The sequence below is a fragment of the Canis aureus genome, chromosome 13, assembly GCF_053574225.1.
Source record: "Canis aureus isolate CA01 chromosome 13, VMU_Caureus_v.1.0, whole genome shotgun sequence".
NCBI lineage: Eukaryota > Metazoa > Chordata > Mammalia > Carnivora > Canidae > Canis > Canis aureus.
Window position 1 is genome coordinate 23,917,278 of NC_135623.1, and position 14,926 is coordinate 23,932,203.

The 14,926-nt window shown below is 41.7% G+C and overlaps 1 protein-coding gene across 1 annotated transcript; it reads right to left on the reverse strand.

Annotated features, from left to right (window-relative positions):
* LOC144281567 (olfactory receptor 4S2-like) lies at positions 1-930 on the reverse strand. Its single transcript, XM_077844377.1, has one exon. It carries the CDS (start codon positions 928-930, stop codon positions 1-3), a length of 930 nt encoding a protein of 309 aa, XP_077700503.1.
* Positions 931-14,926: the final 13,996 nt, after the last annotated feature.

Sequence of the window (14,926 nt, forward strand, 5' to 3'; positions counted from 1 at the left end):
TTACTTTTCCTTCAAGGAGACCATGTTATTCCATATGCGTTTCATGGCATTCTTTACATCCTCATTCCTCAGAGTGTAGATGAGCGGGTTCAGCATTGGGGTGATGGTAGTATAGAACACAGACACAGCCTTATCCAGGGGGAAAGTAGTGGATGGACGGAGGTAAATAAAGATACAAGGGACAAAGAAGAACGTTACTACAGTGAAATGAGACCCACAGGTAGAAAGAGCCTTGCGCCGGCTCTCTGAAGACCTCTTGCGAAGACTAAAGAGAATGACAGTGTAGGAGGCCAGAAGAATGAGGAAGCACCCTAAAGAGATGAGACCACTGTTGGCAATCACCAACATATTTACCAGGGTTGTATCAGCACAGGCAAGCTTTAGGACTGGGTGGACATCACAGAAGTAGTGGTCAATGACCTGATTATGGCAGAAAGGCAGCTGAAAGGTCAGGAGGGTCTGAACAAAGGAATGACCCAGCGCTCCCAGCCAGGACAGTGATGCCAGCACGATACAAGCATTGGCACTCATGATGGTCGTATAACGGAGAGGCTGGCAGATGGCAGCATAACGGTCAAAAGCCATAACAGTCAAGACAAAAATCTCAGCACAACCAAAAAAGTGGAAGGTAAACATCTGAGTTACACAGCCCCAGTAGGAAATGGTCTTTTTCTCAGAAACAAAGTCTGCAATCATCTTGGGTGCTGTGGCTGAGGAATAGGCAATGTCCACAAAGGACAGGTTACTGAGGAAGAAATACATGGGTGTGTGGAGCCGGGGATCAGAGAAGACCGTAAGTAGAATGAGCAGGTTTCCCACCATGATCACGATGTAGAAGAAGAGGAACAAGGCAAAGAACATCAACTGCATTCCAGGATCCTGGGAGAGGCCTAGGAATATAAACTCAGTGACATTGTTAGCCACTTCCATGGGGACCCAGGTGATACTGGTTGGATGGCTCTGGTTCTCTGCAAGAATAAATAAATATCGTAAGCCACTGTAAGCACGGTGGGCAGGAGCAGTCTCATGGAAATACTTAAGGGATGCTAAATATAGTAGAGGAAGCTTTTTGCATCTCTTGTACACAGTTAATGGATGTTTTTCTCACCATTAATTATCTTACCACATCATTGACTCACATTGGATTTTCTGTTACACTTTAACTATCATTCTTTTCTCAAGGGTTAAATGTGGGTAAGAATAGTACACACCATTTAAGTGGTATAAGGATCACCTGTGAAGCACTATGCACATGTCACACTATAAGTGAATATATCATTATCATCACCCATCTTCATGACTGGAGAACATGCTGAATGGAAGAAGGGAGAAGTCTGGGAAGGAGTCATCCTAGGACACCAAAATCCTTGCTATGTTCATCTCCTAATTTCCATGTATATGTATTTCCATGTGCTTCATGTTTAGAAAAAGTCTTTTGCACTATTGGTGGGAATGTGAACTGGTGCAGCCACTCTCAAAAATTGTGTGGAGGTTCCTCAAGGAGTTAAAAAAGAACTGTCCTATGACCCAGCAATTGCACTGCTAGGGATTTACCCCAAAGATACAGATGCAGTGAAACGCTGGGACACGTGCATCCCGATGCAATGTCCACAATAGCCACACTGTGGAAGGAGCCTCGGTGTCCATCAACAGATGATGGATAGAGAAGATGTGGTCTATGTATACAGTGGAATATTCCTCAGCCATTAGAAACGACTAATACCCACCATTAGCTTCAACGTGGATGGAACTGGAGGGTATTATCCTGAGTGAAGTAAGTCAATCAGAGAAGGACAATCATTATATGGTCTCATTCATTTGGGGGAATATACAAAATAGTTAAAGGGAATAAAGGGGAAAGGTGAGAAAATGAGTGAAAATATCGGTGAGGGCGACAGACCATGAGAGACTCCTAACTCTGGGAAATGAACAAGGGGTAGTGGAAAGGGAGGTGGGGGGGGGTTGGGGTGACTGCGTGACGGGTACTGAGGGGGCACTTGACAGGAGGAGCACTGGGTTGCTATATGTTGGAAAATTCAAATTCAATAATTTTTTTTTTAAAAAAAGTATCGAGTGCTGACACCCACATTCTCAAATATGTTCTTGGGCTAGAGTAGTACCAGAAGATAGTCCAGATTTTTGAAAGGCTCACTTTAGGGGTTCCGGCAAGGATACCCAAAGATATTTGGGCAGCTGCTATATTCTTCCTGAATAGTAACAATCTCAACTTTATCTGGGGTCTCCTCGGGAGCCTTTAAAATTAATCCAAGTCTAAGACCCAAGATCTTCTACTATCTTCTCTGGGAGAAAGAGCACAGGACTTAAAGATAGAATAAGCCTGACTCAACAGCTCTGACTCTTACAGGCTGTGTCATCCTAACACAAGTTTCCTCACTTCTGTTAACTTCAGAGTCCTCCCCTGGGAAAGAATAATGCCCCCATGTAAGGATCAAATTAATTAATGGACATAAAAGCAACAAGTTACCAGTCAATCTAAGTCATAATCATTTCAGTGAAAGAACTTCAGAAACATCACTATCAAACGTCTGAACACTGTGGGCCAGGGCCTGTATGGGATGGATCATTTCCACAGGTCTGTCCAGGTTCTTTAGGTCAAATTCGGTCTCTCGGATAACACCAAAGAACATATACTAGTGATACTGGTGTTAAAGAAATAAGATTGCTCCCTTATTTGACTCCTTAAGCCCCACTAAATTATTTCAAATAAAACAAATATCAATACTGAAGCTCCCTGAAATCCTCAGGGAAACAGATTCAGTCTTAATTTCCTCTGTGAGCAACATGCAAGGAGAGGAGAGCAAATACTCTGGATCTCTTTCCTAACAGGAAGTTCCATCCCACAGAAAACTCTTTGTGCCATAGCATCCTTGACGTCAATATTCCTCACAGAGACATTATGACACGTGTACACGTTTTCATGTCTCTGGTTACTTGACATCATTTTATTACCTGTCAACCCTTTGAACTTTTACTTATAGAAACACTTAAAGTCCCAATTTATCCTGTTCCTCTGATTGTCCACAACTGAGGAAATAACTTGCTATTTATGGAACTGAGAGATAAGGAATAATACATTGAGTAGGTAAAGTCTTGAAAAATTCTGCACATGTATAGATGTAACACAACACAGACTATTTAAGGTACCATCTCTATCATCTTCTACATTTCACACAGCACCAATATTTATTTATCCTTTCAACTGATAAAAATTTGTAGAGCACATTCTCCGCATCTGGTATCGTGCTGTGAACATAAAAAGGTAGATCAAACCCAATACCTGACGTAAAAACATTTATTTAGAGAAATACCTTGAAGAGACGTTCTCAAATCCTCTTTAGACTGGGCCATAACTTATACAAAATCCTACACTTATATAAATGAAAATTCCTTCGTGATCACCTGACTTCCTTCCACTCACCTAACCATGGTGAAAGTAGTGCACAGAGGAAACTGAATTACCTAGGCTGCACTGTTCGTGTAAAGCTAGAACTAAATTCCAATGGAAATAATAGTGATACACACTTTAAACTACAGTAAACTATTTCTTAAATTACTTATAATTATTAGAACAGATGTTGTTATGTGGATGAAGACTTTAAACATTCCATTTTTATCCTTGAATATGATTTGAATCAATGAAAGTTGCCCTCACCTGTCTCCCTGGTTGTTAATTGATCATTATAGATGGGAAACTTACTCTGGCCATCTTCTGGAGTGTGGTCCCACGACATGGATTTGGGCAACTGGAGATCTTCCTGGATCAATAAAGCTTTCTGAGATGAAACTGGGATCTCTAGTTATATATTCACGCTAAAAGACCAAAATCTGTATAGTGATGCTTCTCTTATGTGTGTGTCGCATTTCACAGAAGGATTACACCTGGAGCCTGAGAAGGGGTCCTACATTATTTGTTCTCTCTCTCAATCTCTCTCTCTCTCTCTCTCAGATTCTATGATCTTATAGCTATGCCTCGGCTTCTGATCTGGATTGTAAGGCTCTATTTCTATATCCCTGATGCAAGAGTAACTGTCAGCAATGTGTATGCATCATCCCAGCCCGAGGGAATGGCTAGCCAGGTAGCGATCTGGAGAGGATTGTGAAACAAAGAAAGTGCAAGTATAATTCCCACTAGGTAACCCCTTTTAAAACTTTATTGAAGGCTACTTGGTAAATTACTAGTTAAAAATATGCAGGCCATTTTTAGAGCTTTACATTATTTACTCAAAGTTGGTATAAAGGAAGGTTGTTGATGCTCAGTATCACTATATTAGACCACTAGCCCAAGTATACTAAGTTTATAAAACTATTAATCTGTTTTCCTTTAAAATTTCATTTTTAATTTGCAGAAGCTCAAGTATACAAGCAAAATATTTAGTTTAGTGGCACAGTAAACATCCTGCTTCAGTCCTATTATGGCACAAACGAGTTTTAAGGGAATTAGGTGTTGAAGCTTGACAGGAGGACACCTGTGTGGCTCAGCGGTTGAGCGTCTGCCTTCAGCTCAAGGCATGATCCCAGGATCTGGGGTCGAGTCCCACATCAGATTCCTTGTGGGGAGCCTGCTTATCACTCTCCTATGTCTCTATGTCTCTTACAAATAAATAATAAAATATTTTTTTAAAGAAAGAGGGCTTGAATTGGTGAATATGCCTTTGCGATGCATTATAACATTTGTTACTAAATTACAGGATGAACTTTCAGGTCATGCCTAAAGTTCTCTGTGTTTGAGTGGCACAAACACAACAACAATAAATGCTCAAATACGATTCATCCCATTTAGGCAAAAAGGATTATCATGTTGCATCACAGAAGTGCCTTTTATTGTTGTTTGCAATAGTTATTGCTTGCCTCTCTAGGTTAAAAATAAAGGAGCTGCCTAGACAAGGAATGGCCAACTGTGAAAGTGTGGTTTTTCCTGAATTCTCCGCTCAAATTCTTTTTGAGATGAAAAACTGTCCATGCCTCTTTCTCTCTCTTCATTAGCTTTCTATTCTTTCCTTCCTTCCTCCCTCCCTTTCCTCTTTCCTAAGTTCCTTTTTTCTTCATTTCCTTCTTTCTTTTCTTCAAAAACACATTTAGTCAGAGAAAGACAAATGTGTGATTTCATTAATATGTGGAATCTAAAAAAGCTGAACTTGTAGAAACAGAGAGCAGAATGGTGGTTATCAGGGGATATGGGTGGGGAAATTCAGGAGGTGTTGTGAAGGGGTGCAAACCTGCAACCAGGAGATGAATAAGTTCTGAGGACCTAAGGCATAGCCTAGTGATTTTAGTCAATGATTACTTCAAAACTGCTAACAGACTAGATCTTAAATGTTCTCACCACACACACACACACAAAAGAAATGATAATTCCATGATATGATAGAAGTGTTAGCCAGTTATGGTGGTAATCACGGTGCAATACATAAGTGCCAAATTAACATCTTTTATACCTTAAACTTACACATTTTTATGTGTCAATTACTTCACAATTTGGAAAAAAAGAAAGAAAGAAAGATTGCTCAAGCAGTTATTCTTGGTTGGACACTGTGCCAGATCCTCCAGATACAAAGGCCATCCAATAATGGGACACCCCTAAAACAAGAGAGAGTTGCAGTAGATATGGTGAGTGTTGTGCTCATTAAAGATAAGCACACTATGTTATGAGATTAATATGAGGACCAATTAATAAAACTCTACAAGGATAGGATCAGAGACAACTTTCAAGAAGGTAAGACTCTTAATCTGAGTACTGAAGGCAAGGAGAAGGTCCATAATTCCAGCAAAGGGAACATCTTCAGAGGCATAGAGATATGAGGAAGCTGCCGACAGTCCAATGGCACAAGACTGGGGCAATGAATTATGATAGCCTCAAAAGTATGATGTTAACAAGAACATTTCTTAAAACACTTAAAATGTGTCTTGAGAATGCACATATCACCTAAACATGAAGTTCTTGTGTCAAGGCTGCTTTCAATATGAATGGAGGAGTTTCTAGGTATTTTACTGTCATGTGGCAGAGGCCTGCAGCCAAAAACCCTAATTCTCCTTTCTGTCCTGTGTTTCTCTAGGATCAAGCAATCATATAGCCTTCTTTCAGCCTTTATCTCCCTTTTTTTTCTTTATCTCCCTTTTAACATAATATTTAATAATAATGATAACATAAGCAGTCTCACCTTATGTAGAAATGCTAAGTAGAGCTGTACAAATAGTTTTGTGTAGTTTTTTGTGTAGTGCTGTTACTGTCCTCACCGTATACTCAAAGGAGCATCAAGAGGTTACGTTGCTTGCACGCTCATAAGTGGTGAGCTGAGCATGATGAAGGTGACCTACTCTCTGTGCTACTTCTGACCATATCTTTGCCTTACTCTCCCCAATTATCTGAGCTCACATATTGTCTTAGAATGCTTTTCATGTTCTTCTGGTGTTTGTTGAAAGATTTTATTATTAGATATTCGGGTGATCTGCTGATGCTTGGTGGAACACCCAAATGGCAAGAGGTATACCCCATTTCCAGCCACATAATAGGCACTCAGCAAATGGTTGTTAAATTAATGAATGCATAAGAAATGAAAAATAGGAGGAGGGGCAAGATGGCGGAAGAGTAGGGTCCCCAAATCACCTGTCCCCACCAAATTACCTAGACAACCTTCAAATTATCCTGAAAATCTACGAATTCGGCCTGAGATTTAAAGAGAGAACAGCTGGAATGCTACAGTGAGAAGAGTTCACGCTTCTATCAAGGTAGGAAGATGGGGAAAAAGAAATAAAGAAACAAAAGGCATCCAAGGGGAAGGGACCCCGCCAGGAGCCGGGCTGAGGCCGGGACGAGTGTCCCCAGGACAGGAAAGCTCCGTCCGGAGAAGCAGGAGCTGCACCAACCTTCCCGGGCGGAAAGGGGCTCGCAGGGAGTTGGAGCAGGACCCAGGAGGGCGGGGGTGCCCTCGGGCTCCCTGGGACAGTAACAGAGGAACTGCGCCCCGGGAGAGTGCGCCGAGCTTCCTAGGGCTGCAGCGCGCACGGCGGGACCCGGAGCAGCTCGGAGGGCTCGGGGGCGGCTCCGCGGAGGGGGCAGCGGGGCGGGAGCAGCCCGGAGGGGCTCGGGGGAGGCTCCGCGGAGGGGGCTGCGGGGCGGGAGCAGCTTGGAGGGGCTCGGGGGCGGGTCCGCGGAGGGGGCTGCGGGGCGGGAGCAGCTCGGAGGGGCTCGGGGGCGGCTCCGCGGAGGGGGCTGCGGCCAGGAGTCCGAATCCTACAGCGCAAGCCCCGGAGCACAGGACGCCGGGACACAGCCCGGGATCCGGCCTCCCCCCGGGACAGGTAGAGGCCGGGAGGGCCCAGGACCGCAAGGATGCTCCTGCCCTGAGCTGAGCAGATCAGCGGCCCTGCCCCGGAGCCTCCAGGCCCTGCAGACTGAGAGCTCCGGAGTTACTGCGGGGGCTGAATCCAGGGCACTGGGTTTGTTCCTCCTGTGGCCTTACGGGGTAAACAACCCCCACTGAGCCCTGCACCAGGCAGGGGGCAGAGCAGCTCCCCCAAGTGCTAACACCTGAAAATCAGCACAACAGGCCCCTCCCCCAGAAGACCAGCTAGAGGGACAAGTTCCAGGGGAAGTCAAAGGACTTAAAGTATACAGAATCAGAAGATACTCTCCGGTGGTTTTTTTCTTTCTTTTTCTTTTCTTTTTTTTCTTTTTTCTTTTTTTTTTTTTCTTTTTGATTTGTTTGCTTCCCCCACCCCTTTTTTCCCTTTCTTTTTCTTTCTTTTTTCCTTTTTCTCTTCCTTTTTTCCTTTTTCTTTTTCTCTTTTCTTTCCTTTTTCTCCTCTCTCTCTTTTTCTCCTTTTCCCAATACAACTTGTTTCTGGCCACTCTGCACTGAGCAAAATGACTAGAAGGAAAACCTCACCTCAAAAGAAAGAATCAGAAACAGTCTTCTCTCCCACAGAGGTACAAAATCTGGATTACAATTCAATGTCAGAAAACCAATTCAGAAGCACTATTATACAGCTACTAGTGGCTCTAGAAAAAAGCATAAAGGATTCAAGAGACTTCATGACTGCAGAATTTAGATCCAATCAGGCAGAAATTAAAAATCAATTGAATGAGATGCAAACCAAACTAGAAGTCCTAACAACGAGGGTTAATGAGGTGGAAGAACAGTGACATAGAAGACAAGTAGATGGCAAAGAGGCAAACTGAGGAAAAAAGAGACAAACAATTAAAAGACCATGAAGATAGATTAAGAGAAATAAACGACAGCCTGAGGAAGAAAAACCTACTTTTAATTGGGGTTCCCGAGGGCGCCGAAAGGGCCAGAGGGCCATAATATGGATTTGAACAAATCCTAGCTGAAAACTTTCCTAATCTGGGAACGGAAACAGGCATTCAGATCCAGGAAATAGAGAGATCCCCCGCTAAAATCAATAAAAACCGTTCAACACCTCGACATTTAATAGTTAAGCTTGCAAATTCCAAAGATAAAGAGAAGATCCTTAAAGCAGCAAGAGACAAGAAATCCCTGACTTTTATGGGGAGAAGTATTAGTGTAACAGCAGACATCTCCACAGAGACCTGGCAGGCCAGAAAGGGCTGGCAGGATATATTCAGGGTCCTAAATGAGAAGAACATGCAACCAAGAATACTTTATCCAGCAAAGCTCTCATTCAAAATGGAAGGAGAGATAAAGAGCTTCCAAGACAGGCAGGAACTGAAAGAATATGTGACCTCCAAACCAACTCTGCAATAAATTTTAAGGGGGACTCTTAAAATTCCCCTTTAAGAAGAAGTTCAGTGCAACAATCTACAAAAACAGGGACTGAATAGATATCATGATGACACTAAGCTCATATCTGTCAATAGTAACTCTGAATGTGAACGGTTTTAATGACCCCATCAAAAGACGCAGGGTTTCAGACTGGATAAAAAAGCAGGACCTATCTATTTGCTGTCTATGAGAGACTCATTTTAGACAGAAGGACACCTACAACCTGAAAATAAAAGGTTGGAGAACCATTTACCATTGAAATGGTCCTCAAAAGAATGCAGGAGTAGCCATCCTTATATCAGATAAATTAAAATTTACCCCGAAGACTGTAGTAAGAGATGAAGAGGGACACTATATCATACTTAAAGGATCTATCCAACAAGAGGACTTAACAATCCTCAATACATATGCCCCGAATGTGGGAACTGCCAAATATTTAAATCAATTAATAACCAAAGTGAAGAAATACTTAGATAATAATACACATATACTTGGTGACTTCAATCTAGCTCTTTCTACCCTCGATAGGTCTTCTAAGCATAACATCTCTAAAGAAACGAGAGCTTTAAATGACACACTGGACCAGATGGATTTCACAGATATCTACAGAACTTTACATCCAAATTCAACTGAATACACATTCTTCTCAAGTGCACATGAAACTTTCTCCCAAATAGACCACATACTGGGTCACAAATCGGGTCTGAACCGATAGCAAAAGATTGGGATCGTCCCCTGCATATTCTCAGACCATAATGCCTTGAAATTAGAACTAAATCACAACAAGAAGTTTGGAAGGACCTCAAACACGTGGAGGTTAAGGACCATCCTGCTAAAAGATGAAAGGGACAACAAGGAAATTAAGGAAGAATTAAAAAGATTCATGGAGGGATCCCTGGGTGGCGCAGCGGTTTGGCGCCTGCCTTTGGCCCAGGGCGCGATCCCGGAGAGCCGGGATCGAATCCCACGTCGGGCTTCCGGTGCATGGAGCCTGCTTCTCCCTCTGCCTGTGTCTCTGCCCCTCTCTCTCTCTCTCTCTCTCTCTCTCTGTGACTATCATAAATAAATAAAAAAAATTAAAAAAAAAAGATTCATGGAAACTAATGAGAATGAAGATACAACCGTTCAAAATCTTTGGGATGCAGCAAAAGCAGTCCTGAGGGGAAAATACATCACAATACAAGCATCCATTCAAAAACTGGAAAGAAGACATGAAGAGAAATCTCACAGAGGAAGACATAGACATGGCCAACATGCACATGAGAAAATGCTCTGCATCACTTGCCATCAGGGAAATACAAATCAAAACCACAATGAGATACCACCTCACACCGGTGAGAATGGGGCAAATTAACAAGGCAGGAAACAACAAATGTTGGAGGGGATGCGGAGAAAAGGGAACCCTCTTACACTGTTGGAGGGAATGTGAACTGGTGCAGCCACTCTGGAAAACTGTGTGGAGGTTCCTCAAAGAGTTAAAAATAGACCTGCCCTACGACCCAGCAATTGCACTGTTGGGGATTTACCCCAAAGATACAGATGCAGTGAAACGCCGGGACACCTGCACCCCGATGTTTCTAGCAGCAATGGCCACGATAGCCAAACTGTGGAAGGAGCCTCGGTGTCCAACGAAAGATGAATGTGTAAAGAAGATGTGGTTTATGTATACAATGGAATATTACTCAGCTATTAGAAATGACAAATACCCACCATTTGCTTCAACGTGGATGGAACTGGAGGGTATTATGCTGAGTGAAGTAAGTCAGTCGGAGAAGGACAAACATTATATGTTCTCATTCATTTGGGGAATATAAATAATAGTGAAAGGGAATATAAGGGAAGGGAGAAGAAATGTGTGGGAAATATCAGAAAGGGAGACAGAACGTAAAGACTGCTAACTCTGGGAAACGAACTAGGGGTGGTAGAAGGGGAGGAGGGTGCGGGGTGGGAGTGAATGGGTGACGGGCACGGGGTTATTCTGTATGTTAGTAAATTGAACACCAATAAAAAATAAATTAAAAAAAACTGGAAAGAAGTCAAATACAGAAGCTAACCTTACACATAAAGGAGCTAGGGAAAAAACAGAAAATAGATCCTACACCCAGAAGAAGAAGAGAGTTCATAAAGATTCAAGCAGAACTCAACGAAATCGAGACCAGAAGAACTGTGAAACAGATCAATAGAACCAGGAATTGGTTCTTTGAAAGAATTAATAAGATAGATAAACCATTAGCCAGCCTTATTAAAAAGAAGAGAGAGGAGACTCAAATTCATAAAATCATGAATGAGAAAGGAGAGATCACTACCAACACCAAGGAAATACAAACGATTTTAAAAACATATTATGAACAGGTATTCGCCAATAAATTAGGCAATCTGGAAGAAATGGACGCATTCCTGGAAAGCCACAAACTACCAAAACTGGAACAGGAAGAAATAGAAAACCTGAACAGGCCAATAACCAGGGAGGAAATTGAAGCAGTCATCAAAAACCTCCCAAGACTCAAAAGTCCAGGGCCAGATGGCTTCCCTGGGGAATTCTATCAAACGTTTAAGGAAGAAATCATACCTATTCTACTAAAACTGTTTGGAAAGATAAAAGAGATGTAGTACTTCCAAATTCATTCTATGAGGTCAGCATCATCTTAATTCCAAAACTAGACAAAGACCCCACCAAAAAGGAGAATTACAGACCAATATCCCTGATGAACATGGATGCAAAAATTCTCAACAAGATACTAGCCAATAGGACCGAACAGTACATTAAGAAAATTATTCATCATGACCAAGTAGGATTTATCCCCGGGACACAAGGCTGGTTCAACACGTAAAACAATCAATGTGATTCATCATATCAGCAAGAGAAAAACCAAGAACCATATGATCCTCTCATTAGATGTAGAGAAAGCATTTGACAAAATACAGCAACCATTCCTGATCAAAACTCTTCAGAGTGTAGGGATAGAGGAAATATTACTCAACATCTTAAAAGCCACATACGAAAAGCCCACAGCAAATATCATTCTCAATGGGGAAGCACTGGGAGCCTTTCCCCTAAGATCAGGCACAAGACTGGGATGTCCACTCTCACCACTGCTATTCAACATGGTACTGGAAGTCCTAGCCTCAGCAATCAGACAACAAAAAGACATTAAAGTCATTCAAATTGGCATAGAAGTCAAACTCTCCCTCTTCGCCGATGACATGATTCTCTACTTAGAAAACCCAGAAGCCTCCACCCCAAGATTGCTAGAACTCATACAGCAATTTGGTAGCGTGGCAGGATACAAAATCAATGCCCAGAAATCAGTGGCATTTCTATACACTAACAATGAGACTGAAGAAAGAGAAATTAAGGAGTCAATCCCATTTACAATTGCACCCAAAAGCATAAGATACCTAGGAATAAACCTAACCAAAGAGGTAAAAGATCTATACCCTAAAAACTATAGAACACTTCTGAAAGAAATTGAGGAAGACACAAAGAGTTGGAAAAATATTCCATGCTCATGGATTGGCAGAATTAATATTGTGAAAATGTCAATGTTACCCAGGGAAATTTATACATTTAATGCAATCCCTATCAAAATACCATGGACTTTCTTCAGAGAGTTACAACAAATTGTTTTAAAATTTGTGTGGAATCAGAAAAGACTCCGAATAGCCAGGGGAATTTTTAAAAAGAAAACCATATCAGGGGGCATCAAATGCCAGATTTCAGGTTGTACTACAAAGCTGTGTTCATCAAGACAGTGTGGTACTGGCACAAAAACAGACACATAGATCAATGGAACAGAATAGAGAACCCAGTAGTGAACCCTGAACTTTATGGTCAACTAATATTCGATAAAGGAGGAAAGACTATCCATTGGAAGAAAGACAGTCTCTTCAATAAATGGTGCTGGGAAAATTGGACATCCACATGCAGAAGAATGGAACTAGACCACTCTCTTTCACCATACACAAAGATAAACTCAAAATGCATGAAAGATCTAAATGTGAGACAAGATTCCATCAAAATCCTAGAGGAGATCACAGGCAAAACCTTTTTGAATTCAGCCACAGTAACTTTTTGCAAGATACATGCACGAAGGCAAAAGAAACAAAAGCAAAAATGAACTATTGGGACTTCATCAAGATAAGAAGCTTTTGCACAGCAAAGGATACAGTCAACAAAACTCAAAGACAACCTACAGAATGGGAGAGGATATTTGCAAATGACGTATCCGATAAAGGGCTAGTTTCCAAGATCTATAAAGAACTTCTTAAACTCAACACCAAAGAAACAAACAACCCAATCATGAAATGGGCAAAAGACATGAACAGAAATCTCACAGAGGAAGACATAGACATGGCCAACATGCACATGAGAAAATGCTCCGCATCACTTGCCATCAGGGAAATACAAATCAAAACCCAATGAGATACCACCTCACACCAGGGAGAATGGGGAAAATTAACAAGGCAGGAAACCACAAATGTTGGAGAGGATGGGGAGAAAAGTGAACACTCTTACACTGTTGGTGGGAATGTGAACTGGTACAGCCACTCTGGAAAACTGTGTGGAGGTTCCTCAAAGAGTTAAAAATAGTCCTGTCCTACGACCCAGCAATTGCACTGTTGGGGATTTACCCCAAAGATACAGATGCAATGAAACGCTGGGACACCTGCACCCCGATGTGTCTAGCAGCAATGGCCACGATAGCCAAACTGTGGAAGGAGCCTCGGTGTCCATCAAAAGATGAATGTGTAAAGAAGATGTGAGATTTCTCTTCATGTCTTTTGCCCATTTCATGATTGGATTGTTTGTTTCTTTGGTGTTGAGTTTAATAAGTTCTTTATAGATCTTGGAAACTAGCCCTTTATCTGATATGTCATTTGCAAATATCTTCTCCCATTCTGTAGGTTGTCTTTTAGTTTTGTTGACTGTATCCTTTGCTGTGCAAAAGCTTCTTTCTTGATGAAGTCCCAATAGTTCATTTTTGCTTTTGTTTCTTTTGCCTTCGTGGATGTATCTTGCAAGAAGTTACTGTGGCCGAGTTCAAAAAGGGTGTTGCCTGTGTTCTTCTCTAGGATTTTGATGGAATCTTGTATCACATTTAGATCTTTCATCCATTTTGAGTTTATCTTTGTGTATGGTGAAAGAGAGTGGTCTAGTTTCATTCTTCTGCATGTGAATGTCCAATTTTCCCAGCACCATTTATTAAAGAGACTGTCTTTCTTCCAATGGATAGTCTTTCCTCCTTTATCGAATATTAGTTGACCATAAAGTTCAGGGTCCACTTCTGGGTTCTCTATTCTGTTCCACTGATCTATGTGTCTGTTTTTGTGCCAGTACCACACTGTCTTGATTACCACAGCTTTGTAGTACAACCTGAAATCTGGCATTGTGATGCCCCCAGATATGGTTTTCTTTTTAAAAATTCCCCTGGCCATTCGGGGTCTTTTCTGATTCCACACAAATCTTAAAATAATTTGTTCTAACTCTCTGAAGAAAGTCCATGGTATTTTGATAGGGATTGCATTAAACTTGTATATTGCCCTGTGTAACATTGACATTTTCACAATATTAATTCTGCCAATCCATGTGCATGGAATATTTTTCCATCTCTTTGTGTCTTACTTAATTTCTTTCAGAAGTGTTCTATAGTTTTGAGGGTATAGATCCTTTACATCTTTGGTTAGGTTTATTCCTAAGTATCTTATGCTTTTGGGTGCAATTGTAAATGGGATTGACTCCTTAATTTCTCTTTCTTCAGTCTCATTGTTAGTGTATAGAAATGCCACTGATTTCTGGGCATGCATATGAGAAAATGCTCTGCATCACTTGCCATCAGGGAAATACAAATCAAAACCACAATGAGATACCACCTCATACCGGTGAGAATGGGGAAAATTAACAAGGCAGGAAACAACAAATGTTGGAGGGATGCGGAGAAAAGGGAACCCTCTTACACTGTTGGTGGGAATGTGAACTGGTGCAGCCACTCTGGAAAACTGTGTGGAGGTTCCTCAAAGAGTTAAAAATAGACCTGCCCTACGACCCAGCAATTGCACTGTTGGGGATTTACCCCAAAGATACAGATGCAGTGAAACGCCGGGACACCTGCACCCCGATGTGTCTAGCAGCAATGGCCACGATAGCCAAACTGTGGAAGGAG